Source organism: Polypterus senegalus, chromosome 10 (assembly GCF_016835505.1).
Source record: "Polypterus senegalus isolate Bchr_013 chromosome 10, ASM1683550v1, whole genome shotgun sequence".
NCBI lineage: Eukaryota > Metazoa > Chordata > Cladistia > Polypteriformes > Polypteridae > Polypterus > Polypterus senegalus.
Window position 1 is genome coordinate 138,225,219 of NC_053163.1, and position 27,650 is coordinate 138,252,868.

General features: G+C 37.8%; 1 protein-coding gene across 3 annotated transcripts in view; it reads left to right on the plus strand.

Annotated features, from left to right (window-relative positions):
- cpamd8 (C3 and PZP like alpha-2-macroglobulin domain containing 8) overlaps positions 1–27,650 on the plus strand; it is a 171,773-nt gene that overhangs the window by 17,549 nt on the left and 126,574 nt on the right. For 2 of the 3 annotated variants that reach the window (XM_039766833.1, XM_039766834.1), the window contains exons 8-13: positions 493–606; positions 8,455–8,539; positions 12,008–12,116; positions 12,506–12,733; positions 12,821–13,003; positions 15,356–15,484. In XM_039766833.1, coding sequence (XP_039622767.1) covers positions 493–606; positions 8,455–8,539; positions 12,008–12,116; positions 12,506–12,733; positions 12,821–13,003; positions 15,356–15,484 — 848 coding nt within the window. The remainder of the gene's footprint in view (positions 1–492; positions 607–8,454; positions 8,540–12,007; positions 12,117–12,505; positions 12,734–12,820; positions 13,004–15,355; positions 15,485–27,650) is intronic. The other variant, XM_039766835.1, reaches the window with a different exon arrangement.

Below are 27,650 nucleotides of genomic sequence, written 5' to 3' on the forward strand. Positions count from 1 at the left end.
AGACTCAAGCACAAAGCACAAAACACAAAGGTACTGAAATATAATCTTTCAGCAGCTTGGCTCATCAGTGCCTGACAAGAGCACAAAATTAAAGGGCTGATGGGACCCAGGGTGGGAGGTAGGGATTGCATTGTTTATTCAGCAGGATGAACATGTTCAATCAAACATCTAACTATGAAAGGCTCCTCAAAATGCTACTTATAATTATCCCCTTATCATAATCCAATTGTGCACAAGATGCTGCTTATTGGCCAAGGGAGCCTTCTAATTACCATTTCTGAAGATGGATGAAAACATCCAATTCAAAGTTTACATTAATTGTCAGCTTGTTATTAAATTCCCAGTTTTGGAGTGAACGTAGATGCTTGAAGTTTACTTTTTTTGACATACTGTATACTGTGTTCCTCTATTATTATGTTTTTGTTGGGTGTAAGTGAGAAAAGTCAATGACTGTCAAAGCAGATATCTAACATTTCTGTTGCCTTTTTACAGGCATTGTGAACATGAGTTTCCCATTGTCTGACCAGCCTGTGTTTGGAGAGTGGTTGGTATTTGTGGAAATGCAAGGACAGACTTATAACCGGTCATTTGAGGTACAGAAATATGGTGAGTTATCTTTCAATATTTCAAGTTGTTCTAGACTCTTCTTGGAAAGCCTTCCTATATGCTCACTTAACCTTAGCAGTCCTGTTTGTGGTGGCCTTTCTTAGATAGCTAAGCCATTATAAAAATCTTCTAGTGTGTAAATACACATTTTATTTACTGAAAACGTCAGGGCCAAGATTTGCACCCAAAACTCTACAATTGCAAGGTGAAACCTGAAATTTATTTACTTAGCCAGTATTTTAGGGAACAAAGACTAGGCTCTCAATTTGCCTGCAGCCTGACTGTCCTGTTTTGTAACTTTCTTTTTTCCAAAAAAGCAAAACAAACTGACAGTCAAAAAGGACAGAAAGGTTTTTGTAAAGATGTCAAATGGAACAGTCATAATTAGTTTTGAACAGTAGTACTAAATGACTGACTGACTGACAGTAGTAAAATTAAATAGTTATAATACCAATAAACAGGAATAAACCTCCACAACATGCACCCCAACAAGTTCTTGTAAAAAAAAGGATAACTGCAAATTACTCCTGAAAAGACATAAATTAAAGAACAAAGGGAGTTCATTCTACCATATCAGTAAAATGTATAAATATCAGTAAGAAGACTTATTTAAAAGATAATGTAGATCAGTCACAAGCTTTAAATATATGGATAGACAGCAAGAGAAAATATAGAGTGACTGAGTGGAACAACATAAGGGAACACCATGAGCCATGAAAACAGATTTCAGCTGAAGGAAAAAAGAAGAAACCATGGATATCACAATTGGACCTCATGAATTAGAACATAATTTATATATACTATGGGGCTCCGCCCCCTGCTCGCTTTGCTCGCCCACCCCCATGTTTGGTTTACCAGATATACAATTTAAAGAGATTGTTATTTTCATGGGAATTGTTAACATATGCATTATTTTCACTTTTCAATCAATCAATCAAGCAACATTTATTTATATAGCACATATTCATACAAAAAAAATGTAGCTCAAAGTGCTTTACAAAATGAATAGAAAAATAGAAGACGCAATAAAAAATAAACATAAGTCAGCATTAATTAACATAGAATAAGAGTAAGGTCCGATGGCCAGGGTGGACAAAAAAAACAAAAAAAACTCCAAAGGCTGGAGAAAAAAATAAAATCTGTAGGGGTTCCAGACCAAGAGACCGCCTAGTCCCCTCTGGGCAATCTACCTAACATTAGTCAAACAGTCCTCTTTGTATTTAGGGTTTTCATGGAAGGACCTGGGGCCTCATGTATAAACGGTGCGTACGCACAGAAATGTTGCGTAAGAACTTTTCCACGTTCAAATCGCGATGTATAAAACCTACACTTGGCGTAAAGCCACGCACTTTTCCACGGTACCTCATGTCTTGTCGTACGCAAGTTCTCCGCTCGGTTTTGCAAACTGGCGGCACCCAGCGTCAAAGCAGTGCTACTGTTCTTCTGTGATTACTCATTATTTTCATGACGCGGCTTTATAAATACACAGAAACTAACCGCATATTGTTTATTAGTGTAATGCATCTGATTGTAATTAACTCGTAACAATATAATGGTCCAGGGAACAGCCATAGTATTCCAAATGCCACAACTGCTTTAGCGTTGTTACTCTCACTTCTTCTTCTTCTTCTTCTTCTTCTTCTTCTTCTTCTTCTTCTTTCAGCTCCTCCCATTAGGAGTTGCCACAGCGGATCATCTTTTTCCATATTTCTCTCACTGCACCACTCGGAGTATTTATATCACTGTATCTGAGTGTGAATCACAGCAGCAGCTGATCGGAAAGAGAATTATCGGTATACAGTTTCATGGACACGCTGTCTCTGCCACGGCAAAACGTTTCAAAGCCTTTCCTGTACGGACCTCGCGGTTCAAAACAGTTTAATCCCAAGAACTTTAAATGCAGCCAATCAAGTGCTCCTTGTAGAACTGTTTGTACTTATAAGTACAATCACCCCACTGTAAACTTGCACTATAGTTATAATATCGCACAACCTGAGCCACTTTACTTATTTACATATGATGACGATATCATTTTTAAGGTGAAATGCAGCAAAATATGTTTGTTAAATTATACAGAAAAAACTTTAACTTCATTTAAATAATCTATATTCTTCACTGGGAGTGTCTTTAAGGATAGAATAATTAAACATGTACTACGAAGATATTTCAATGTTCTTTAAACGTTTTGAAGAATCGGTGCTAAGCTTACAGATGGCTTAACGTCTATTACAGAGCTGATTGTGTGGCGATCGGTTACTTGGGGAAAGAAAAGCACTGACTGCAGTGACGGCTACGCCAATATATATTGAATATAAAACAGAAAGATAAAATAACAACACAGCTAAAAACGCAGCGACAAATTTCGCAAAGTTAAATGCTTGTGTCATGAGCACGAGGCGGCTAGTGTCTGCAACATACGTGGCCATCCACCGTGCATAAGATACTTTACTGACATTGGCGGGGAGGAGCCACCGATTCTTCCTCTGCCCAGTGCCACCACAAGCTTAGAGCCGCCCTGAGTACTGCTGCAATAAATTATTTCATCAAGTGAAACACATGTTTAATAACGTGCTTTAACTCCTATCATCATGAAAATGACATCACGTATACATCTCAGTATTTTAGTTATTCAGAGAGCTGTAATATCACGAATGTAATGGATTCTGTGTCCAGTTGGAGGAAGAGAGCCGGTTTAAGAAACAAGTAGTGATTCACACACATAGAGCACATAGAAAATCAAATACAAAACAAAGCATTTAACGTGCTACTTTAATTACGATGTGATTTTAGAAACTGGTTAATTAAACAATTTTAAGATGAATTTTATGATGTTCTACTTTAATGACAAAATAAACTACGTGATTAAAGTGGAAATGTCGAGATTGAAGTGGACATTTCGTGCTTTTTCCCCACCGTGTGGCTTTTTCTCTGTACCCTAATAAGCTTTCATATGACACTCAGACAGTGGGCTTACAACTCGGCTTTCCACGGTGACTTTGATATGTGACTTCTTTTTTATTTCCGGCATTGTGCGATTTGGTGGATGTGAGCTTTCATGTTTCTCCAACACGCTATATCACTCGATCAACTTCATTTTGTTGATTATACCACGGCTTATTTGAACAAATAGTATGCTTTTCATTTGCCTTTACTTGGTATTCGCTGAAATTCTTATATTTTCCCCCGTGCTTTTCCCATTGTCTTTTCACAGAAGGCTGCGCTTAAGGGCGATTTATATTGATTTGCATATTCAAATAGGCGTAATTCTGGGAGGTTTTGGGGCGTTACAAAATGCGCGTGCACGAGCGTTAGTTTTCACGCTGATCGGGATTTATGTAGCGGAAGAACGTGGAAGTTGGAGTACGCACAGATTCCTGCATCTAGATTTTTCTGTGCGTAAGCACATTTCGGCTTTTGTGCTTACGCCATGTTATAGTGCGAGTTCTACCCACGGCGTTATACATGAGGCCCCTGATGATGATGGTCACGTAGACTTCTGGCTTTCAGTCCATCAATGTTGGTGCATCATGATGCTTTGAGTAGGTGGTGGTGGCGCAGGCCGCCACCACAAAGAAACCGGAAAAGAAACAGAAGAGAGTAGGGGTCAGTATGGATTTTGGAGCCACTGTGAATAGTTATTATGAAGAATTGAACATACAGAGTATCAGTATTAAGTTAAAGTGAAGTTATAAAAAGGCCATGTTAAAGTAATGTGTTTTCAGCAGTGTTTTAAAGTGCTCTACTGTATTTGCTTTTACTTTAAAAACTTTTGTAAAAACGATACTTTCCTTTATTTCCGGGCCCGAGCATGGTTACATCTCTTTCTCGCAGGACGTATAATGCTGCTCGCGTTGTGAAGGGGTGGCGGCTGAACACACGCTAAGGATATGCCTTCGGATCATCTGCTGTCTTTCTGCTGCTGGCGAGCTGCCTGTTCTGCTTGTCACAAGTCGTTGTTTTAAGAGCTGGGAGCACATGATGCATGTCTGCCAAAAGCAATCCAACAACTGCTAGGTTAGATGTCTGTGGACTTGTTTTAAATTATGGCTCAATGCCTTGTCTCACATGACGTTGTAAAAACAATACTTGTCCTTTATTTCCGGCCCGGGCGTGGTTAAGTCTCTTTCTTGCAGGACGTATAACACTGCTCACGTTGTGAGGGGAGGGGGGCAGTTGCTGTTGCGCTGCCCATCGATCATTTTAAAGCCTGTACAGCCAATGTCCTTTTTGCCCCTTTGTGTCTCTGCTGCTCGCATTGTGATCGCTTCTCCATGATCATAAATATACACCTGACCGAATTGTGTTTTCTTGTCATTGCTTTAACTGTTACGGGACCACAGATTCTCATAGCGTACGGTCCATTATTGTGTAAATCTACGTTTTGTGCATTGAATGATGCGAAGGCAAAAAGACTTTGTTTTCTGCTCTTTGCCTTTTATTTCTGACCTCGCTTTGTCCTGCTATTTTTTCAATTACACCTGGTCCTGATGATTAATTTCCTTTAGTTTGCGCTAATGCGATTTTTACTATCTTTGTTTGATACTGTAGCGACTGACGTAATTAAGTGTCACAAAAGTTTTACTTGAACAATCGCTGGCTTTGTAACCCCAAACACAACTTTTTAGCACCCTCTCCAACCCCTCATCCCCCGGGTCTCGCCCCCCCCACCACCGCATCAATCAATACCCCGCTATCTATCTTCCGTGCTGCACTCCGCCCTCCCTCAATTGGACGTAACAGTCACTTAAAACTAAAAAGGCTTCAGCCTGGCTGGGATACTACAATACTTTCGAATTTTACTGCTTTCATATTCTTTACCTTTCTCTGCATGTGTATCACGCCATCGTTTGTTTGAGCCTTTCGAATTCCACTGCTTTCATAATCTCTTATCTGCCTTTTTTTCTCTCCAACGCTTTTGGGTCTCTTTTCTCTGCGCTGCTCTTTCTTCTTTGCTTAGTCATTGACGTCTTATCTAGAACGTATTGTCCTTATACGCTTTATATGTGCTGAGAGCACAGGATCTGTGTGTGCTACGTGCTTTTACACAACTGAGTGTTTTGCTGGCCGTGCTTTTATTTGATATTGTTTGCGTCTCATGGGTCTTTTAAGTGTCTTCCGAGAACTTCTGAGAAGATCACGTCTCGTCGCCCTGCCTTTTCTTTCCAGGATTTTTTTATAATAGAGAGACATTATAACTGAAAGTGATTACCTGTCCAAAGTCATTTGGTCTTATGTGATACCTAGCACAGCATGTGGCAATTCACAGTGTAGTTGTTTTCTGACTTCTCTGACTTACTGCGGGTGCTACTACTTTAACTGAAGTCCATCACTAAAGCCAAACAAATTCTCTACTTTGTTGTTTCTAGTAACCTCCTATTGGCACAAGAACCCACTTTAAAATTCTTTTTTATAAAATCAGAGTTCCAGTATGATTTTGCTTCTTAATACCTCTTGTCTTTTTTGTTTCTGCATAAAGCATATTCTGTACTTTCTTTCTACATAATGAGCATTCAAAGAAAGATAACTTATCTCCCCAAAGCTGTGAAATGATCTACACTAAAGTGCCTGTTGGAAGTGCTGCCTCTTCCCACACGCGTCAGACACACACACACACACAGGTCGAGACAGACAGACACACACACACACAGGCGCGCGAGAGACAGACACACACACATAGGTGCGCACGAGACAGACACACACACAGGCACGCGCAAGACAGACAGACACACACACACACACACAGGCCCGCGAGAGAGACACACACAGACACACAGGCGCACGCGAGAGAGAGACAAACAGACAAACACACACACACAGGCGAGAGACACACACACACACACAGACGCGCGCTTAAGAGAGAGACACACACACACAGGCGCGCACGTGCATTGTTGCAATGTTACTTTTCTTGGTTGTTTATTAAATTACGGATTTTTCAAATGTTCATTTTTTCCCTGTGCTTAAAACTCATTAAAAAAAGTGTTTTTAGCGTGCGGGTCGTAAGGCTATAGCCCAAACTCTTGCAGTGTTAGTTTTCTCTGTTGTTCAAGGTTTTCTTAGTGTTATTTAATGTTTTTACATTTAGTTTACTATTACGCTGTGTATTCAATGGTATAGTTAACTATACTGTATTTGTGCTTAAAAACTTAAATATATTAAATATATTTACATACAGTTCATATGGTCTGGAACTGATTAATTGTATTTACATACAATCCTATGGGAGAAATTACTTTAGTTCACGACCAAATCGGGTTACAACCAGCGTTTTGGAACAAATTATGGTTCCACTGTATTACTGTCAGACAAAATTACAGGCATTTTACGGAAATACAAACCAGTATTACTGAGAGAGAAAATTAAAGGCACACAATACAATGACGCATATTACAGCCACATACAAGGTCCCTTGCCATTTAATATAGACTGTTCCTACTAATGTTTATTCACAACTGTTCTAGCGCCCGTAGCGCTATTGTAGTGGGCTTAATGTCTAGTATATACTGTATATATATATATATATATATATATATATATATATATATATATATATATATATATATATATATATATATATATATATATATATATATATATATATATACTCTCTCTTAAAAAAGCCCTTCAGATTTCTGTTTTATATCAGTTGCTTGCTTCTTTGCTGCCATATTACACAGTTCCTTCAACATCAAATTGTTGGCAAGTGTAATGTATTTCTGATGTTCAATATACAAAGGTGTGGTTAAGAGCTTTTATGAATTATAAGAAAAACACACTTACAGCTTCACCTCAGATAATCAGGGTTCTAATATTTATTTGTTCACTGCCATTTTTTTCCTTAAGCAACCACAGTACTACTCTTTCTATATTTTATAAAACACCGTTATTCTACCTCTGTTCTCAGTCACTTGTATCTCTGCTTTGGAGCTAGGTTTATAAGTCCAAAAAGAAATGGAAATTCATTGGGTGCAAGGTAAATCTGCTGTCTTAAGTGTCAAAAGTCTTTTGTCTTGGACAGATAATTTAAGAGAGAGGGATGCAATAGTGTTAAAATGTGAATCCAGTTAATTGAGTGGAACAGTGACCTCACCATACCACAGTGAAAAATAGTATCTAAAGGCCTTCAGACTTTTGGAAAGTTACTTTAGCTTAATAAGTTTGGTTGCTCATTTTTCACTGTGTGGCTGGGCTGGTCAGTGTCAGTTTATTGGCTTGGGTTCAGAAATGTCTTGTAAGTATGGTATAGTATTTCCGTGATTAATATAGTGTACAGTGTGTCCCAAAGGCATGCATTTTAGGTTAACTGATGACTCTAAACTGGCCATGCATGAGTGAATTTTAGTGGGTAAAATTTGGCTTGTGATGGGCTGGACTCTGTCCATGGTAGGTTCCTGTTTTAAATCAGATGCTGCTATAATTATCTCTGGCCGCCATGATACTGAACTGGATTAGACAGCCTCAATAGTGACTGAGTCAAATTTTGCAGAGTCAGCATGGTATTTAATCAAGTAAATTATGACAAGAAGCACTTTTTCTAGTAGGATTAGCTGCTCTGTCTGTAATAAACTGTGCTGGATTTGTTAGCAAATCACTGGATCCATCTTTAAAGCACATTTCTATAGTTTCTACAACAGGGTATAGTATTAACCAAGAATGGGCAATGTTCCCACAACTTTATTTATTTAATAAAATATTAGCACAGAGTAACTGAATGCAAAGAAGGCTGTTTTTAGTATGAGGAATGCAGCTACTCTAATCCCCGACTTCAAAGAAAATTTCATAAAGTTGTTGATGCTACAAAAACAGGACTCCCATTGTTAATCACTTTTTTATTTTTCTTTGTTACAGTACTACCAAAGTTCGAGTTGATCATCATCCCTCCAAGGTACATCAGAGATCTCAGCTCATGTGAAAAGGGTACGGTGACTGCAAGGTAAATAATTGCTGTGCTTTATGTTAGAGGTCAAGGACATTGAGGCCTAATTGACCCTGTTCAGTACCTCAGGAAAGGAGACAACTTCAAGAAACTGTGGTTAAAAAGTTGTTGTTTATTGTGGTGGCAACCCCGATGAGCATTTATAAATATCAGTATTGTCAAGGTGAAGAAAAAGACCTTCCTTCTAATGTTTGCGGGAGCTTATCTAGATTTGACTGATAGCTACAATACCAATCGGCCCAAGAAAATGCAGTTGCTGGATGGAATTTGATAAGACCATGGAGAATGGCCTTCAGATGACCTCAAAGAGTATCTAAACAACCATAAAATGACACAGGGAGGAGAAGTGGGACATTACCCAAATGTTCTCATCCAGGATGGGGAAAATGTTAACTAAATATAGTGTTGAGAAGCAGAAGGAATATATTGACTAATTACTAAACTGGGTGAATATGCTTTTCTCAGTGCAACAGCGTCAGAAGCGTTTGGTTTTTTTTTGGGGGTCCACCTCTATTGCTGAATCTCTATAAATAAATCCCCTTATTAGCAAAGACCACAAGGGGAAATGAGATTTGACTGAAAAGAGAGAAAGTTTTTGATATTATGGGGATTTTTAGCTAATGCCCCACTTCAATGTTATGTGAAAAGCATGGGCAGTGCTTTGGGACTGGCACACTGGACCGGTGGTCCACATTTTCACAAAGAGGAACAGGAGGGTGTGTTCAAGTTACTGAGAGACCACACTCGCCTCCCTGGCAATGCCTTTTTGTGAGGTCTTCTGCACTTGCAGGTTGTCAGGTCCAAATTTTATTTCACTGTTGACCACAGAAAAGATAGTGTGGACTTTTTTTAGTGCTTTCCTGCATTTATCTTAATGCACATACAGCCAGGCCATTAAATAGCCTTACTGGAAGAACTGGATGTGTGATAATGGCTGAAGCTGGTAAATGTCCACCCAGTTAAACCTAGCTAAGGGTCAGCAAATGTGCAGAGAAAACACCTCACTGGAAGACAAAGAGCTTGTTCAAAAAACATTCTAGAGCTGAAATGGGTGTGTAGAACAAAACAGTCTGTACAATGAGAAGACAAATAAATACCTGAATTGTCTGCTATAGCACTGCTCTTCCAGGCATGTATGTAACAGGTGCACAACTTTGTCCTAAAATAATGTAAAGAACCTGCGGCTTTGCTTTATACTGCCAAAGAAATAATGACCTTGGGGCTATGCCAGGTGGCTTTTATGGCAAAGTTACAGTTTATTAGTTTTTGCCTAAATATTACCATCTATTTGCAAAATGTCTTTTTCACTTGCTACCTCATCACGCAGTCCTACATTGACTACATAATGTCAGTCCATGCAGCATTGTCATTTAAGAGTCATTTTTTTTGACAAGTGACATCTGAAATGAAGGATGGCACAGTGGTAGTGATGCCGATTCACAGTAAGGCGACCAGGGTTCGTGTCCCAGGTCCTCCTTGCATAGAGTTTGCATGTTCTCCTTGTGTCTGTGTTGGTTTTCAGCAGGTGCTCCAGTTACCTTCCACAGTCTAAAGACTTTCAGGTTAGGGAGATTGTTGACACTAAATTAGCCCCAGCGCGCACGCACGCGTGTGTGTGAGTGTCAATGTATTCCACTGCAATGGACTGATGCCCTGTCTAAGGGATTGCTCCCGCCTTGTGCCCCATGTTTACTGAGATAGGCTCGAGTCCCCTATGACTCAATTCAGGATTAAGTGGGCTTGGAAAATAGTATGGTACATCTGAAATTACGGGGTAGTTTTTTGATTAAGGATTTTTTCCCACTTTTTTTTCTAAACAAAGGCAATTCTAAAATACACAGTTTTCTTTTGATTTAAATGTCAGAGTATCTGTTAAGGGAAAATGAAAAATTATGGTCAAATATGGCATGGTTCTGTACACTGAACACTCAGACAACAAGTGAAGAAAACAAAAGGGGTCAATATTAGGAAGCAGGAGAAGGTCACCTAAAATTAAAAAGAAATTGCTCCCGGAACTGTTTTTCACTTGCTTTGTCCCTTTGGAAGCAAAGTCCAAATGTTTTTTTATGCACATGGCTTGTTCTTTAATACAGATGGCCATCATCACTACATGACCACTCTTTTTGACATCATATGCACAGACATAGTTCAATCCCTCAGTAACAACTGGCATTGTACTAGCTTGTTCCAAAATGGACATGTGTGGTAATATCAAAAACAAACTACTGAAGAAATGGTAGAAAAAAAAAACAAGCAAAAAAACATCGGTATGGAATGGTCCATACAATAATTCCATGTAATATTAACTTTAGTGATACCACAGGAAATCTCTCATTGGAAGATTTTACAGTACAACTGATTGTACTGTCTAATACTATACAATCAGGTACCTTAACATATATAATATTCATTATGTGCACAAACATGAAGTAAAATAAGCAGGAAATTGAATGAACTAAGCATTTTAAATAATATTTAATTTGAAACTAAACACATTGGGTCAAATGAAGTAAACAAACTGCATAGATAGATTGTTACATCAGTCTTTACAGATCTAGGGGTGTGTGTTTGTGTTTGTGTATATTTCTCTTTATCATCCATCATCATCTGATAGAGCAAATAAGCTGTCAGCTATTTTTCCTTATATTTTTCTTAGTGTGTGTTAGTACATGCCTGTGCATGCTTGTGTGTGATTGTGTGTGCCTCTATGTACATGTACATTTATACTTATGTCAATTATGTATCTTAATAACAATTCAAACTAAAATTAGGCAAATCAATAGGCCAGGTCCCAATATAAACACAGCAGACTGCAAAAATCCCACTTCAATTTAACAATTCCTACAGCAGTTATCTTTAGGAATGCAGGTAGGTCAAACCATTTTTTAACGATAGGTAATGGTAAAAATTGGACCAAAAGCAATAGGCCTGGAATATGTAACAAGACAAACACGATGCAAGCTTTTTTTTAAAAAGATGTTGAACACGTTTCTCAGTCTTGGAAACAACTCTTTTAAAATTTTTGTATCTTTGCTAGGATGCAGAATCTGTACACAATACAAGTACACAATTTTCCAACAAACATTATAATTTTAAAATGTCAATATCAATTTCAATTTTTCACAGATTGACACACATACAGATAACATGCTAAAATCAAGTCTTCTCAATGTTTGGATCATTGTAGAATCAGAAATTAACTTAAGTCAATATTTTTGACATAATCACCAAACTTTCAATTTCATTGAAAGTAAAAGAAAAACAGAAGAATAAAACATTTTGTAACCAGCTTCTGAAACTGTTGAACTGAATTGTTCATCTAATAGAATTTCAATTATTTAGAAACACAGTAAGATTAAGAAGAATAACTTATTGACTCATAGTATGTTTCGAGACTCCATAAGCTCTGTCTACCTCAAATATAGACTACAGTAAGAGTCTACAACTGTGTTCTATCACTTGCAGATACACATTTGGCAAACCTGTATTAGGAAAGTTGACTGTGAACATGACTGTGAATGGAGTGGGATATTACCGTCATGAAGTTGGGCACACGGTTGTGAAAACAACAGAGGTAACCTGTTTCTTTTGTCATCATTATAATGCTATAGCCTGCAGGAATGGAGAATATTCTGGAAGGTATTTAAAAATTAATGTTGAGCTGGGGCAAAACAGGAAGGTTTACTTGCTGAACCACTGATACAGTCCCTGAAAGTTTTTGCCAAGTTACTCAAGAAGATGGGTCTTCCTTTAGAAGGTATTTTTCTTTTGGGTTTTTGAAGAAGCTAAACCACAGTTGTCACATTAGAAGTGTGCGGATATGTAGGTAAACCATATACATAGACAGGTGTATACTAAATCACATTCTTTCACCTATATTGAAGCTCAAAATTAATGTTTAGTGTATAGTTTCTTGTTCGGTAGGAATTTTCAACTCAAGTTGTTATCGTTTCTTCTACTTAGATTAATGGATCAGCACATTTTGATATCTGTGTGAAGCATATGATGCCAGTAGATGTGGCAGATCATTTTCGAGGCTCTGTTAACATCTGGGCAACTGTCATCAGTGTGGACGGAAGCAGACAGGTGACTTTTGATGACTCTACGCCTGTCCATAAGCAGCTCATTGATATCAAGTACTCAAAAGACACCAGAAAGCAATTCAAACCTGGTCTGCCTTATAAAGGCAAGGTAAAACAATCAGTGTTAAGTCAGCATCTACTGAGTATTGCTTCTGGCCACCAGGGCCTTCAAAAGGGAACTTTTTATTTTGGCTAGGTGGAGGTGACATTTCCTGATGGCAGTCCAGCAGATGGAGTGACTGTTCGGATTAAGGCTGAGCTCACACCAAAGGACAATGTTTACACCAGCGAACTTATCTCAAAAAATGGCTTGGTTGAATTTGAAATTCCATCAATACCAACTGCTGCCCAGTATGTCTGGCTGGAGGTGAGTGCTGAGGTAATTGCAGTTTCAGGCTAGAAATAATAAGGCTGTGACTCTATTTTTGTTTAATCTTAGTTTTTAGGAATGTATTTTATTTTGCAATATTTTATATACAATTCATAATTATATATCAAACAAAAAATTATTTGTTGCTACATCAAATTGATAATGAATATAAGATTTTCAACATGTGCTTGTGATATAATTGGACAGTTTTCATAAGAAGACTGTAAGAAGAACATAATAAATTTGACAAAGATCAATAGAAAAACTCAGTCTGTCTGATTATGTAGTGGTTTCATTCTTCGTTCTTCTTCTTCGGTATTTTTTTTCTAAGGTTAGGTAAAAGTCACCAGAATATTTGCTTCAATTACATGACAAGCATTTTTTTCCCTGGTTTCCATAATTCTTTGTGTGTACATGTTGTACTGGTTTCCATCTTGAATACATTTGCTCCTAATGTTTTTGTATGAAATGTATTAACTTTTCATTCAGAAAGGAGGGTTTTCTCCATTTCTCTGAACAACACTTGTTATTACATCTTGCCATTACTTCTTCTTGGAGTTTTAGCTCCCAAATATTGATATTTCACCTGTTTTATCACTTCCTTGTGTTTCTGACTATTTGCCTAGTGAATTTACAAGAATTTCCTATGTACCATGTATGCAAATTTTGACCACATCTTGCTTATCTGATGTTTTTTTGCATTCATACAAATCCCTACTACTGTCAACTTTACTGTTGAGACATTCATGCAAGTGGCTAAGACTCAGATTAGCATATCTTGTCGTGGTTACAGGCTAGGCGATTTATCCAACTATGGCATTACAGTGAATCTTTTGCTTTTACAACTTACTGATAGTTTAAAATGTTTTCATTATCTGAATTGTACAGGGCGGTGCAGATCTAATTATCAGATCATCTGGATGACTTTGATTTATGCGGGGACGATTCCAGTTTGGTGCGAAGACAGTTCTTCATGTTGTCAGTTTGCACACTTCTTGATAGTCTATGATTTTCCGGGTGATTTTCTATGTAATAAATTTAATTAGTTATAGTGTAATGAAAATTGCATAATTAGATCTGGACCACCGTATACAACAGACAGCACTCTATTAGATGTTGTCAATCAATTTTGATCATTTTCATTTGACTACCACTCTCATGTGAAGTTTAAGTGAAAGTTTGCTACCTGAAATCATTCTGCTTAATTTCTGGTTATTTAGACAGACCCCTGATGTTTAGTCATTGCTCAGCCATTCAGCCTTTTCATTGTTTTATGTTATTTGGCTTTTCCCAGGATATTCAAATATTTAACCTCTTGCTGCCTATTTATGGTTATTTATGACTTGCTGCCTAAATATGTTTTGTTACTGATTTGACCAAAGTTTTGTTTGCTTTTCATGATTTTGTTACCTGTTTTGACCATGTTCCTGGCTGCTTCTTTGTACCTCACAAGCCCAATGAACTGACTCACTTCTTGCCATCTCTCTATTGATATCCTTACCCTCTAGCTGTCAATCTTCCTTTAAAAATATCAATGTAAACCTCAGTTGGTTAACCATGAATAAAATTTGCCATTCTCATAAGAGACTAATTGATCCATTGTAAGTCAGATTAAGTACACAACAATGTAATACAATATTAGTAAATTATTATTATTGGACTCAATAAATAATCTATTTTAAAAATAGAAGAAAAAATACAAACTGGCTGCTAATAACATACTGTATGTTACTTACTAAGTATGCTTAAGCCCTGATGGATATGAAAGACGAAAAATAGGTAGAATGTAGAATTAAAAAAGTAAAGAAAAATGCTAGGGTTTTGCTGTCCTAGTAGAAAGCTAAAAGTCAAAGTGTATTTTTTTTTCTAGGTCGAACAATAATAGCATTCACTGACAACTTTTCAGAGAATTTTTAACTTGTAGGCAGTAGTTCTGATCCCATCGTTAAATGCCACACAAGAAGCCTTTAGTTTGCCTTGTCTAGTAAAAACAAATGAATCAACACTCTCAACACACCTCACTTAATGTTAAAGGGTGAAATGTGCATATAAAGGCTTACATCTATCAGTTATTGCATTCCAGCACAGTCTATGATGGATTGGATTGTGGTATATTTGTTCAGAAAAAGTGAACCTAGATATATTGCAAATTTCAAAAGTAAATGTAAAAAACAAAAAAAAGAAAAGAATACATTACAACATTACTACCTGCACAAAGCATACTGTTGTATTTTTTTTTTATTTTACACTACCGCAAAGCTAAAAAATATTTTCCCTCATTAATGCATCTACTGGACATACCACCTTAAGACAATAAGTTAAAATACACTTGCCTTAATTTGTCACATGTTTTTCTCACAGACCAAAGTGACTGCTGTTGATGGTCAAGCATCAGGAGATCAGTACCTGCCCAACTACCTTTCAATCAGCAGCTGGTTTTCTCCCAGCAAATGCCACATTCAGCTCCAATCTCCCAGTGTGCCTTTGCAGGTAAGTAACAATGTATCCTCAGTTGCATAGATTATGAGATTTTCTTAGATCCATCCATCCATTTTCCAACCTGCTGAATCCAAACACAGGGTCATGGGGGTCTGCTGGAGCCAATCCCAGCCAACATAGGGCACAAGGCAGGAACCAATCCTGGGCAGGGTGCCAACCCCCAAGCAGACACTAGGGCCAATTTAGAATCACCAATCCACCTAACCTGCATGTCTTTGGACTGTGGGAGGAAACCGGAGCGCCCGGAGGAAACCCACGCAGACACGGGGAGAACATGCAAACTCCATGCAGGGAGGACCCGGGAAGCGAACCCAGGTCTCCTAACTGCGAGGCAGCAGCGCCACCACTGCGCCACCGTGCCGCCTGATTTTCTTAGGTGATATTTTTATTGTTAAAATAAATCAGTTGACTGAAAAGGAAAATCATGTTGCTCTAAATACTTGAATGTCTACTCCAGTAATGCATTAAATAACTTTCCTACTTATGTGCTGCCATCTTAATATTTGACATTGCCATTAAATATAGTCTTCATTGTTAAATCCTACATTTTCTTAAAATTAACAAGGGTTAAAGACCTTGTATTAAACGTAATCTTCTCTTCAGTCAAAATTTACTTTCACATGGTAATTTGCGTGGTGGAGGCACTCTTAGAAAGTGTTTTCTTATTTTTCCTAGGGGTATGTATTCATTGTGGGCGAAGAATTCACATAAAGCAGGGGTGCCCAATGCGTCGATCGCAATCGACCGGTATATCGCAAAGGTAGTGCAGGTAGATCATATATCCTCCCTATGGCATTTGCCACTTGATTGACATACAGGGCAGCCAGTCTGAGATCTTTTTTCTTCTAACACACTAGTCATTCCGCACGCACGATCAAATGTGCGAGCTACTGCAAAACTCCAGCTGTGATCTAGTTAGCCTTCCAATTTATATCAACTAAAGAAGGGATTTAAAAAAAATTGTTTGGGGAGGATATGGGCTGGATGTGGAATTGGAAGAGGATTTTTTTCTCACAATGTCACAATCGAAGTGCGTTTGTCTGATCTCTCAATCTATCATTGCTATTCCAAAGAAGGAAAATGTGGAAAGGCACTTTCGAACTGGTCATAAAAAGTACGAAACTGACGTCCTTCCAAAAAGCAATCTAAGAAAGAGAAAGGAGAGAGAACTAAAATCGCAAGTTATTGGACAGCCGTCATTTTTCACTCAGCTGAATTCAAAACCTCCTTGACTGCATTATTCGGCTGTGCTTATTTATGCGAGTCAGCCTTTTCCCACAAGACGATTATTAAATCCAAATACTGTAGTGACCATAAATGTGTTGTAGTGTTATTGTACCATAAGGGTTATTCAGTTATGCAAGGTACGACAACATACATTTTATGTATAAAGTATACTCAGTATATATATATATACTGTATATATATATATATATATATATATATATATATGTACTAGCAAAATACCCGCGCTTCACAGCGGAGAAGTACTGCCTTAAAATTTTTATTAAGAAGAAAATTAAACCTTTTTAAACTGAGGGAAAATGTACCAATAATTATTTGTTAAGGATCTCTTTGTATAACACATTGTGAGTTCAGCCCTCCGGGTGTAACATGACCAAGCTGTGCGCTGAGCTTACTCTTGAGCATGCAACGTACAGTTGGCCATGTGAACAGTAATCTTGTTTCATATCACACAGCTTGGATTGTTGCTGTCATAAATGGTTTGAGTTTCATTGTTTGTTTCAATTACGACAGTATTTGTAGGAATTGTGTTGAAGAGACATTCGGCATCTGTCAAGCGTTGTAAGCATACAACCGGTTTCATCGATAACTTCACATCCAGCTTTTGAGAGTTTAAACATTCATAAACATCAAAGTGTCCACTACTGAAATCATCACCTGTCAATCTAAGATGTTTAAGAGGCATTGGCAGTTGTCGAAAGGTGTAAAATATTTGGCCATTTCGGTACACTTGAAAGCGACAACCAAACAATTCACCGGCACCCATCAACTCACATGCAGATGCATAGGTGAAGTATTTCACTCTTTTAGTGCTCCTGTGTAGAATAATTATCTCCTGTACCGTCATCAGTCCACACCTTGAACCTGTCCCAGTCATTCAATACATAAGACACAATGTTCCTCCGGATATCAAGAGTGAGCCTGATATGGCCATGCAATATGTAACAAAGAGAATGGGAAAGGTAGGTGCCATCTCTGGGCATGGAAACCACTCGGTAAGTGACAGTTCTTTGATCGATGGTGATCACCTCGATAGACATGTTAATGGGGGTACGGTTGGAATGATAACGGAAATGGGTACCTGAACAATGTAAAGTAATACTAAAATACCTACACAATAACTATAATCGTTATAAAAGAACAATAAAACAGCAGAGAAGCCATGGATTAAATAAAAAGGCTGTAGTTATCAGCAGGGAGATGTGAATCCCGTGGCGAAGCAAGGAAGGGAATGTAGAGACTGGATCGACGGACGGCCTTGTATAGGCAGGCAGCCAACAACGTGGGAGGCGTTGGGATGGGGGACCAACGCCGCCTCACACGGTGACCGAGCTGCAGGCAATGGACGTATATATGTACGTAAGCAGGATTCAGTTAGCGTTGGGAACCTGCGTACCAAATTTCTTGAAGATGGGCCCATAAGTAACAAAGACCATTGAAAAGTTCAATATGGCGGCCGACAGTGGCATCATACCACCGAAATAAGTACCAAATTTCAGCCTTCTACCTACGCCAGAAGTTGGAGAATTAGTGACGTTGGAAAGTTCAATATGGCGGCTGACAGTGGCGTCATACCACTGAAATAAGTACGTACATTGGTTTCGGTTAGCGCAGGGAAGCCACCTACCAAATTTTGTGAAGATGGGGTCATGAATAAGAAAGTTCAACACGGCAGACGTTGTTGACCGTTATGACCGCTACACGTAGAATTTCGAAATGAAACCTGCTTAACTTTTGTAAGTGGGCTGTAAGGAATGAGCCTGCCAAATTTCAGCCTTCTACCTACATGGGAAGTTGGAGAATTAGTGATGAGTGAGTGAGTGAGTCAGTGAAGGCTTTGCCTTTTATTAGTATAGACTAGCAGAATACCTGCCCTTCGCAGCGGAGTAGTAGTGTGTTAAAGAAGTTATGAAAAAGAAAATGAAAAATTTTAAAAATAACGTAACATGATTGTTAATGTAATTGTTTTGTCATTGATATAAGTGTTATTGTCATATCTATATATATATATACTGTATATCTATATCTATATATATATATATATACAGTATATATAGCAGAAAAGTAAAAAGAAAAGGAAACATTTTAATAATAACGTAACATGATTGACAATGTAATTGTTTTGTCATTGTCATGAGTGTTGCTGGCATATATATATATACAGTATATCTATATATACACACATGTGTACATATATACACACACACATATACTATGGGGTGCCAAACAGGCAAATACATTGATTTTCTGAATATATAAAGTCGGCGTCAGAATATATAAAGTCAAAACTTGAATATATAAAGTCATTCCCGAATATATAAAGTCAAAACTTGAATATATAAAGTCAGCGCTGGAATATATAATGTCAAAAGTTGAATATATAAAGTCAAAACCTGAATATATAAAGTCAGCATCTGAATATATAAAGTCAAAACTTTTTTCTGAATATATAAAGTCAAAACTTGAATATATAAAGTCATCGCTGGAATATATAAAGTCATTCCTGAATATATAAAGTCAAAGTCAAAATATATGGACTGAAACGACTCTGAACTGAACAAGTGAGTTAACAAAAATGTATTCAGAAAAATAAATTAAAAAAACACTGTTCGGTTAATGTTTTGAAAATGATGCATGTGCCCTGCCCAGGATTGGTTCCTGCCTTGCGCCCAGTGTTGGCTGGGATTGGCTCCAGCAGACCCCCGTGACCCTGTGGTTGAATTCAACGGGTTGGGAAAAATGGATGGATATTCCAGTGCTGACTTTGTATATTCTGACGCTGACTTTATATATTCAAGTTTTAACTTTATATATTGCAGCGCCTACTTTATATATTCCAGCGCTGACTTTATATATTCAAGATTTGATTTTATATATTCAGAAACAAGTTTTGACTTTATATATACCGACGCTGACTTTATATATTCAAGTTTTGACTTTATATATTCGGGAATGACTTTATATATACAAGTTTAGACTCTATATAGTTAAATTTAGTCATCATTGCATAAATTTTTCTTCACCATAGAAATTTAAAGACAAAATTCAACTTCCATTCCTACCAAAGATATTTCTGGCGACTAAATAGAACCTACTTATATCCAAATTCGAGCTATTGAGCTGTCGCCTGCCTGCCTGAATAAGTCACCCTCGCTTCGCTATTACTTTTTTACCGTTCATTTCATCATGGCTAGTGGTGGAAAAATTATAAAATGGAAGGAGGATTACACTAAGTATGGCTTTACCAAAACAATTATTGATGGCGAATAAAGTATTGATTATTCATAAAGCTTCAATTGGTGATCTGTTTTTCTGTGTTAACCTCATATTTTTTCATACTTGATCTCAAACCAAGGGGGTGCGAGGGTAAAATGAATCGGGAAGCGCTGATCAATGTAATCGGTGTACCAGGAAATCATGCATTGACAGAAGTTCCCCTTTGCTTGGAATGCAAAGTGTGATTAAATGCATTATTTTTTAACTCGTTATGGAGCACATGCATCGAAGCTTCTCAGCTGTGCTTGTGCTAAGAAAAGGAAACATTTTAAAAATAACGTAACACGATTGTCAATGTAACCTTTTGTAAGTAGTGTCTGGAGGATTTAGAGTGTGTATTAACTTATGGATTTTTCTGTGAGTATTTGGTGGCAGCGTCACAAAGTCGCTTCCATAAGACTGCGTTAGCTGCGGAGCTCAGCTCAGAGCGAAATGAGGTGAATGGGAGAGGGAGATGATGACGTGACTCCCCCACCCGCCTTAACTGTCAATCCCCCACAAACACAGTCTCGGAATTTGCATAAGCACAGCCCTTCACCTGCAATTTTAACTTAGTTACAAAGTGATCAAAACTCTCGTTTATATCCTGCGTCCTCTCATTAAAATTGTATCCCGCATTATCCGTGGGCATGACAAACGCCAGCGGCAGCCTGTCTATGAACTTAATTTAAACTTTAGGTTTACACCTTGCTTTGTTTCTGAAGTAGCAGCATTCATGAATATGGTTGTATATGTCACTCGCTCGCTTTTTAAAGTTTCGCTGCCTTCTCAATTATATAATGCATGTTTTCGAGCTCAACTCCATTACAGTATATGGAGAAAAATAGCTTCCAGTTATGACCATTACGCGTAGAATTTTGAAATGAAACCTGCACAACTTTTGTAAGGAAGCTGTAAAGAATGAGCCTGCCAAATTTCAGCCTTCAACCCACACGGGAAGTTGGAGAATTAGTGATGAGTCAGTGAGTGAGTCAGTGAGGGCTTTGCCTTTTATTAGTATAGATATATATACAGGGTATACATACATATATATATATATATATATATATATATATATATATATATATATATATATATATATATATATATATATATATATATATACATATAGTGACAGATTGGGGGCGCTATTGCTCCCTTGAACCCTTGTCCAAGACTCCAGACACCATGAAAAAGTCCAAATGTTGACTTTATTAATCTTCCACAGTGCACAAAGAACCCTCTCCTCCACAATACTCATTAACCAAACAATAATCAATACAATAAACAATCCTCCACTCCCAGACGCGGTGCCACCCTTCTACCCAGCTCAGCTCACCGTCTGGGAGCTCCCACAGTCCTTTTATTCTCCCTGACCCGGAAGTGTTCCCAATACCCAGTCCATGTGATTCTTTATCACTTCAGGGTCAGGTACAAGTCCTTTTCTTTATCCCGGAAGTACGCCACTTCTGTCGTCGTTCCTCCTATGATGCACTTCCGGGTTATAGGGCACATATGACTCTTCGGTCCTCCCTGCAGCTCCCTCTTGTGGCCCCTGTGGTATCCAGCAGGGCTGTATGTAAAAACTACATTGTCCATGACTCCCTGCTGGTCTTCGGGGCAGAATACCCGCGCTTCGCAGCGGAGAAGTAGAGTGTTAAAGAAGTTATGAAAAAGAAAAGGAAAAATTTAAAAAATAACGTAACATGATTGTTAATGTAATTGGTTTGTTATTGATATGAGTGTTATATATATATATATATATATATATATATATATATAGATATGAAAACATCTATATCTATATCTATATATATCTATATCTATATACCCTGTATATATAGCAAAATACCTGCGCTTGGCAGCGGAAAAGTAAAAAGAAAAGGAAACATTTTAATAATAACGTAACATGATTGACAATGTAATTGTTTTGTCATTGTCATGAGTGTTGCTGGCATATATATATACAAGTATATATATATATATATATACATACATGTGTACATATATACACACACACATATACTATGGGGTGCTAAACAGGCAAATACATTGATTTTGTGAATATATAAAGTCGGCGTCAGAATATATTAATTCAAAACTTGAATATATAAAGTCACTGTCGGAATATATAAAGTCAAAACTTGAATATATAAAGTCAGCGTCGGTATACATAAAGTCAACTTTTTTCTGAATATATAAAGTCAGCGCTGGAATATATAAAGTCAAAACTTGAATTATATCTATACTAATAAAAGGCAAAGCCGTCACTGACTGACTGACTGACTGACTGACTGACTGACTCACTCACTCACTCACTCACGCACTCACTCACTCACTCACTCACTTACTCATCACTAATTCTCCAACTTCCCGTGTAGGTAGAAGGCTGAAATTTGGCAGGCTTATTCCTTTCAGCTTACTTACAAAAGTTAAGCAGGTTTCATTTCGAAATTCTACACATAATGGTCGATAACGGTCGACAACATCCGGCATGTTGAACTTTCTTATTTACGGCCCCATCTTCACGAAATTTGGTAGGCGGCTTCCCTGCGCTAACCGAAACCGATGTAGGTACTTATTCCGATGGTATGACGCCACTGTCGGCCGCCATATTGAACTTTCCAACGTCACTAATTCTCCAACTTCCCGTGTAGGTAGAAGGCTGACCCCATCTTCACGAAATTTGGTAGGCAGCTTCCCTGCGCTAACCGAAACCGATGTACATACTGTCGCAGGTGGCTGGGTGTGGTCACCAATCAGCCACCTACTTAAGGAGCCGCCGCCCTGTAATCAAGGCCAGAATCGAGAGGAGAAAGACAAGGTCGAGGCAGAGGAGGCGAGGAGAGGCCGTGTGTTGTGTGTGTGAAGAAAGTGGCTATTAAAAGCCTAGACTTTGGAGTGGCTATTGAGAGCCTAGACTTTGGGGGGTTTGGTGGCGGTGCACTTGACTTTGTATATAATTGTGTAAATAAACGTGGGTGATGGAGCAAATGGTGTCCGTCTGTGTGTGTCCGGGCCGCTATCTTTCACAGTACTTATTTCGGTGGTATGACGCCACTGTTGGCCGCCATATTGAACTTTCCAACATCACTAATTCTCCAACTTCCCATGTAGGTAGAAGGCTGAAATTTGGCATGCTCATTCCTTACAGCCTACTTACAAAAGTTAAGCAGGTTTCATTTCGAAATTCTACGCATAACGGTCATAACGGTCATAACGGTCAACAATGTCCGCCATGTTGAACTTTCTTATTTATGGCCCCATCTTCACGAAATTTGGTAGGCGGCTTCCCTGCGCTAACCGAAACCAATGTACATACTTATTTCAGTGGTATGGCGCCACTGTCAGCCGCCATATTGAACTTTCCAACGTCACTAATTCTCCAACTTCCCGTGTAGGTAGAAGGTTGAAATTTGGCATGCTCATTCCTTACAGCTTACTTACAAATGTTAAGCAGGTTTCATTTCGAAATTCTACGTGTAACGGTCATAACGGTTGACAACGTTCGCCATGTTGAACTTTCTTATTTATGGCCCCATCTTCACGAAATTTGGTAGGCGGCTTCCCTGTGCTAACCAAAACCGATGTTCGTATTTATTTCAGTGGTATGATGCCACTGTCGGCCACCATATTGAACTTTTCAATAGTCTTTGTTACTTATGGGCCCATCTTCAAGAAATTTGGTACGCGGGTTCCCAACGCTAACTGAATCCTACTTACATACATATATACTTCCATAGCCTGCAGCTCGGTCACCTTGTGAGGCACCGTTGGGTCCCCCATCCCAACGCTTCCCACATTGTTGGCTGCCTGCCCATATAAGGCCGTCCATCGCTCCAGTCTCTACATTCCCTTCCTTGCTTCGCCACGGGATTCACGTCTCCCTACTGATAACTACAGCCTTTTTTGTTTAATCCACGGCTTCTCCGCTGTTTTATTGTTTGTTTATTACAATTATAGTTATTGTATAGGTATTTTAGACTTACTTTACATTTCTCAGGTACCCATTTCCTTTATCATTCCAACCCCCATTACCATGTCTATTGAGGTGATCACTATCGATCAAAGAACTGTCACTTACTGAGTGGTTTCCATGCCCAGAGATGGCACCTACCTTTTCCATTCTCTTTGTTACATATTGCACGGCCATATCAGGCTCACTCTTGATATCCGGAGGAACATTGTGTCTTATGTATTGAATGACTGGAACAGGTTCAAGGTGTGGACTGATGACGGTACAGAAGATAATTATACTACATAGGAGCACTAGAAGAGTGAAATGCTTAAGCCCTTCACCTATGGTTCTGCATGTGAGTTGATGGCTGCAGCTGAATTGTTCGGTTGTCGCTTTCAAGTGTACCGAAATGGCCAAATATTTTACACCTTTTGACAACCACCAGTGCCTCTTAAACATCTTAGATTCACAGGTGACGATTTCATTCATGGACACTTTGATGTTTACGAATGTTTAAACTCTCAAACGCTGGTTGTGATTTTATCGATGAAACCAGTTGTATGCTTACAACGCTTGACAGATGCCGAATGTCACTTCAACACAACAAATCCTGCAAATACTGTCGTAATTTAAACAAGCCATGAAACTGAAACTGATTAAAGAGTAAGCTCAGCGCACAGCTTGGTCATGTTACAACCGGAGGGCCGAACTGACAACATGGTATAGAAAGAAATCCTTAACAAATAATTATTGGCATATTTTCCCTCAGTTTAAAAAGGTTTAATTTTCCTCTTAATAAAAATTTTAATGCAGTACTTCGCCTCTACGAAGCGTGGGCATTTTTCTAGTATATGTGTGTGTATATATATATATATATATATATATATATATATATATATATATATATATATATATATATATATATATATATATATATATATATATATATATAGCATTTTTAATGTAGGTAGATCATTTCGACCTGGTCATTTTAAAAGTAGCTTGCAATCCGAAAAAGTGTGGACACCCCTGATATAAACCATAAAAATGCATATTAACACAGTATATGAAAACATGCATCCTTCAAATTTCAGTGATCTCTTATCTAGATTAGAAAAGTGGAGTGTCAAAGTTTATCCTTATAACATTTGGTGCAAGTTTGGAAGCCAACCAGCAGTTTTCAGATTTAAACAACACATTCTTATACAGGATACACATTCAGTATATATAGCCTTTTAAGGCTAACGAAATTTGTAAAGTGTCAGAAATTAGAGTTTCAGATTCCAGCAGTGCATGATGGACTAGGCAAACAACAATATGTTCAGGAGAATACCATGAAGAAATATAAATGGACAATTGCAGAAGCTTTCCAATTGTCAACTACAACTTCCAAGAATAAAAAAGGGACTTAGTAACAATCAATCAAAGCAATTAAAATAGCAATTATAAACAGCATAATTTAAATGCTTATGCCAAAAGGTCCTCTCTTATATTAGAAAACAGATCATTACAGGATTTAAGGGTAACATAGATAAACACTGCACCACCCAGAAAAACTTTATTTATCCTGATAATTTTAAGTAGTCTGGACATATATGTAGTGATTTTAGAACTTAAGGTACATATTAATGCTTCTTAGTTCTAGAAGTGGTCTTTGCTGCTATGATTTGAATTAACTGTATAGGAATATTACGGTTATTTGATCAGCCTGACAATAAAGCATAGCCACTTCAGCTTAATACAAATGAATGACCTAACTTTACAAGATCCTACCATTTAACAAAATATTTTCATTTGCAATTCTTTTAAGCTGGAGAGTGCATGTTTTAAAATGTGATGACTACAAGTTAATTTAGTCAAACAAAAATTACATTTCTTTCAGGAGTTGCTGTTTTTTACCTTCATTATTGCTGAAAATAATTTAAAAAATATGAAGTAAGAATGGGCGGCACAGTGGCACAGTGGTAGCGCTGCTGCCTCGCAGTTAGGAGACCCGGGTTCGCCTCCCGGGTCCTCCCTGTGTGGAGTTTGCATGTTCTCCCCGTGTCTGCGTGGGTTTCCTCCGGGCGCTCCGGTTTCCTCCCACAATTCAAAGACATGCAGGTTAGGTGGATTGGCAATTGGAGCCCGGGTGTGTTTGTGTATGTCCTGTGGTGGGTTGGCACCCTGCCCAGGATTGGTTCCTGCCTTGTGCCCTGTGTTGGCTGGGATTGGCTCCAGCAGACCCCTGTGACCCTGTATTCAGATTCAGTGGGTTGGAAAATGGGTGGATGGATGAAGTAAGAATTAGTTCAAATAGCTTATCATGCCTCATTAGCAGAATACTGTAATGAATAGCTGTTCTTAAATATACAGTATATGAATTCCCCAAATTGAAACATATCAGAGCATCTTTTACAATATACGTTAAGGCTGTTTGTATGCTATGACCAGAATAAAAGTTTTTTTTTTAAAGAGAACATTTCAGTGATAAGATTAAATGTCCTGTTAAACTTTAGAAACAATAGGTACATTTGAGATTCTTGTGTAATTTCTTAAAACAAATTAGATCTAAATTTTATGTATGTAATAAAGGTCTCACAATGGCCACTTTAAATATTTATAGTATACAGTACAGTATGATTTGGGCAACTGCTGAAACTGAGTTTTTAATACATTAATTGATACTGGGTCGAAAGGATAGGAAGTGGATTTAATTTCAGAAATCAGCCGTAACATTTTCTATTATGTTATTATGTTATTAATTTTACATTTGCTAATGTAGTTCGCACAACTGATGATTTGACTCAGTGACAAAACATCTGTAACTACTGTAGTTGCTGCATTGTTGAAATTACTTTGATATTGTGTTCCTTGTTTCTGTAATCATTCTGCTCTGTCAGAAATTCCTACTATATAATATATACTGTATACTGCATTTTAAAGTAATAAGATTTCTAAGGACTAGCATAAAGCTAAAATACAAAATCTAAAAATTTAAATAATTATATTATTTTAATAATATAGCTACTTTATGATTAAAACAAATGGGTGAAAGCTAAAGCAAATTAACTTATTATGTATTGACTAACTTACTGTTTGCATCTTGCTGTGAACCGGATGCTGTTTAAGAATTTAATCTAATGCTTTTAAAGTGGCTGCAGCAATACATATCTTTATTAGTTTTAAAGAGAAGTAAAACCAGTTCTTCTAGTAATTTCTGAGACTGTTGACACAAAATTAAGAATTAGTCATTGTGGTAATGTTCTTCTGTCCATCATGACTTTAGTAATCTTTCAAAAGAACAAATCTAGTGAGGAGAGGATTATCCCCTGAATCTAAGGTCTGTGCTGTTGAGGATAATGAAGTCATCACGCCACTTGTGGTAGGCTTAAAACAGGTGCCATTAAATTTGTCTCTACTGAAGCAACTTTTTGGTAGAGAATTCCGCAATCAATATGAGTGTAAATGGCTTTAAGATCTGGGTTCACATCTCCCTGTAGAGCACCAAAAAAGTGCTGAAATAAAGGAAAAAATCCTTTATTCTTTGTTGACGTTTGAAATGATAGCATTATCATATTACTTGTATGTAACAGGCTTATAACATACAGTATTTCAAGAATAATTCCCATCCAGGACACATGCTTTTTATAGCATGCTCACTAAATCTCCCCTGATAAACAGTCTTTTGATGGCATCTAGAAGAATCATTAACAATCT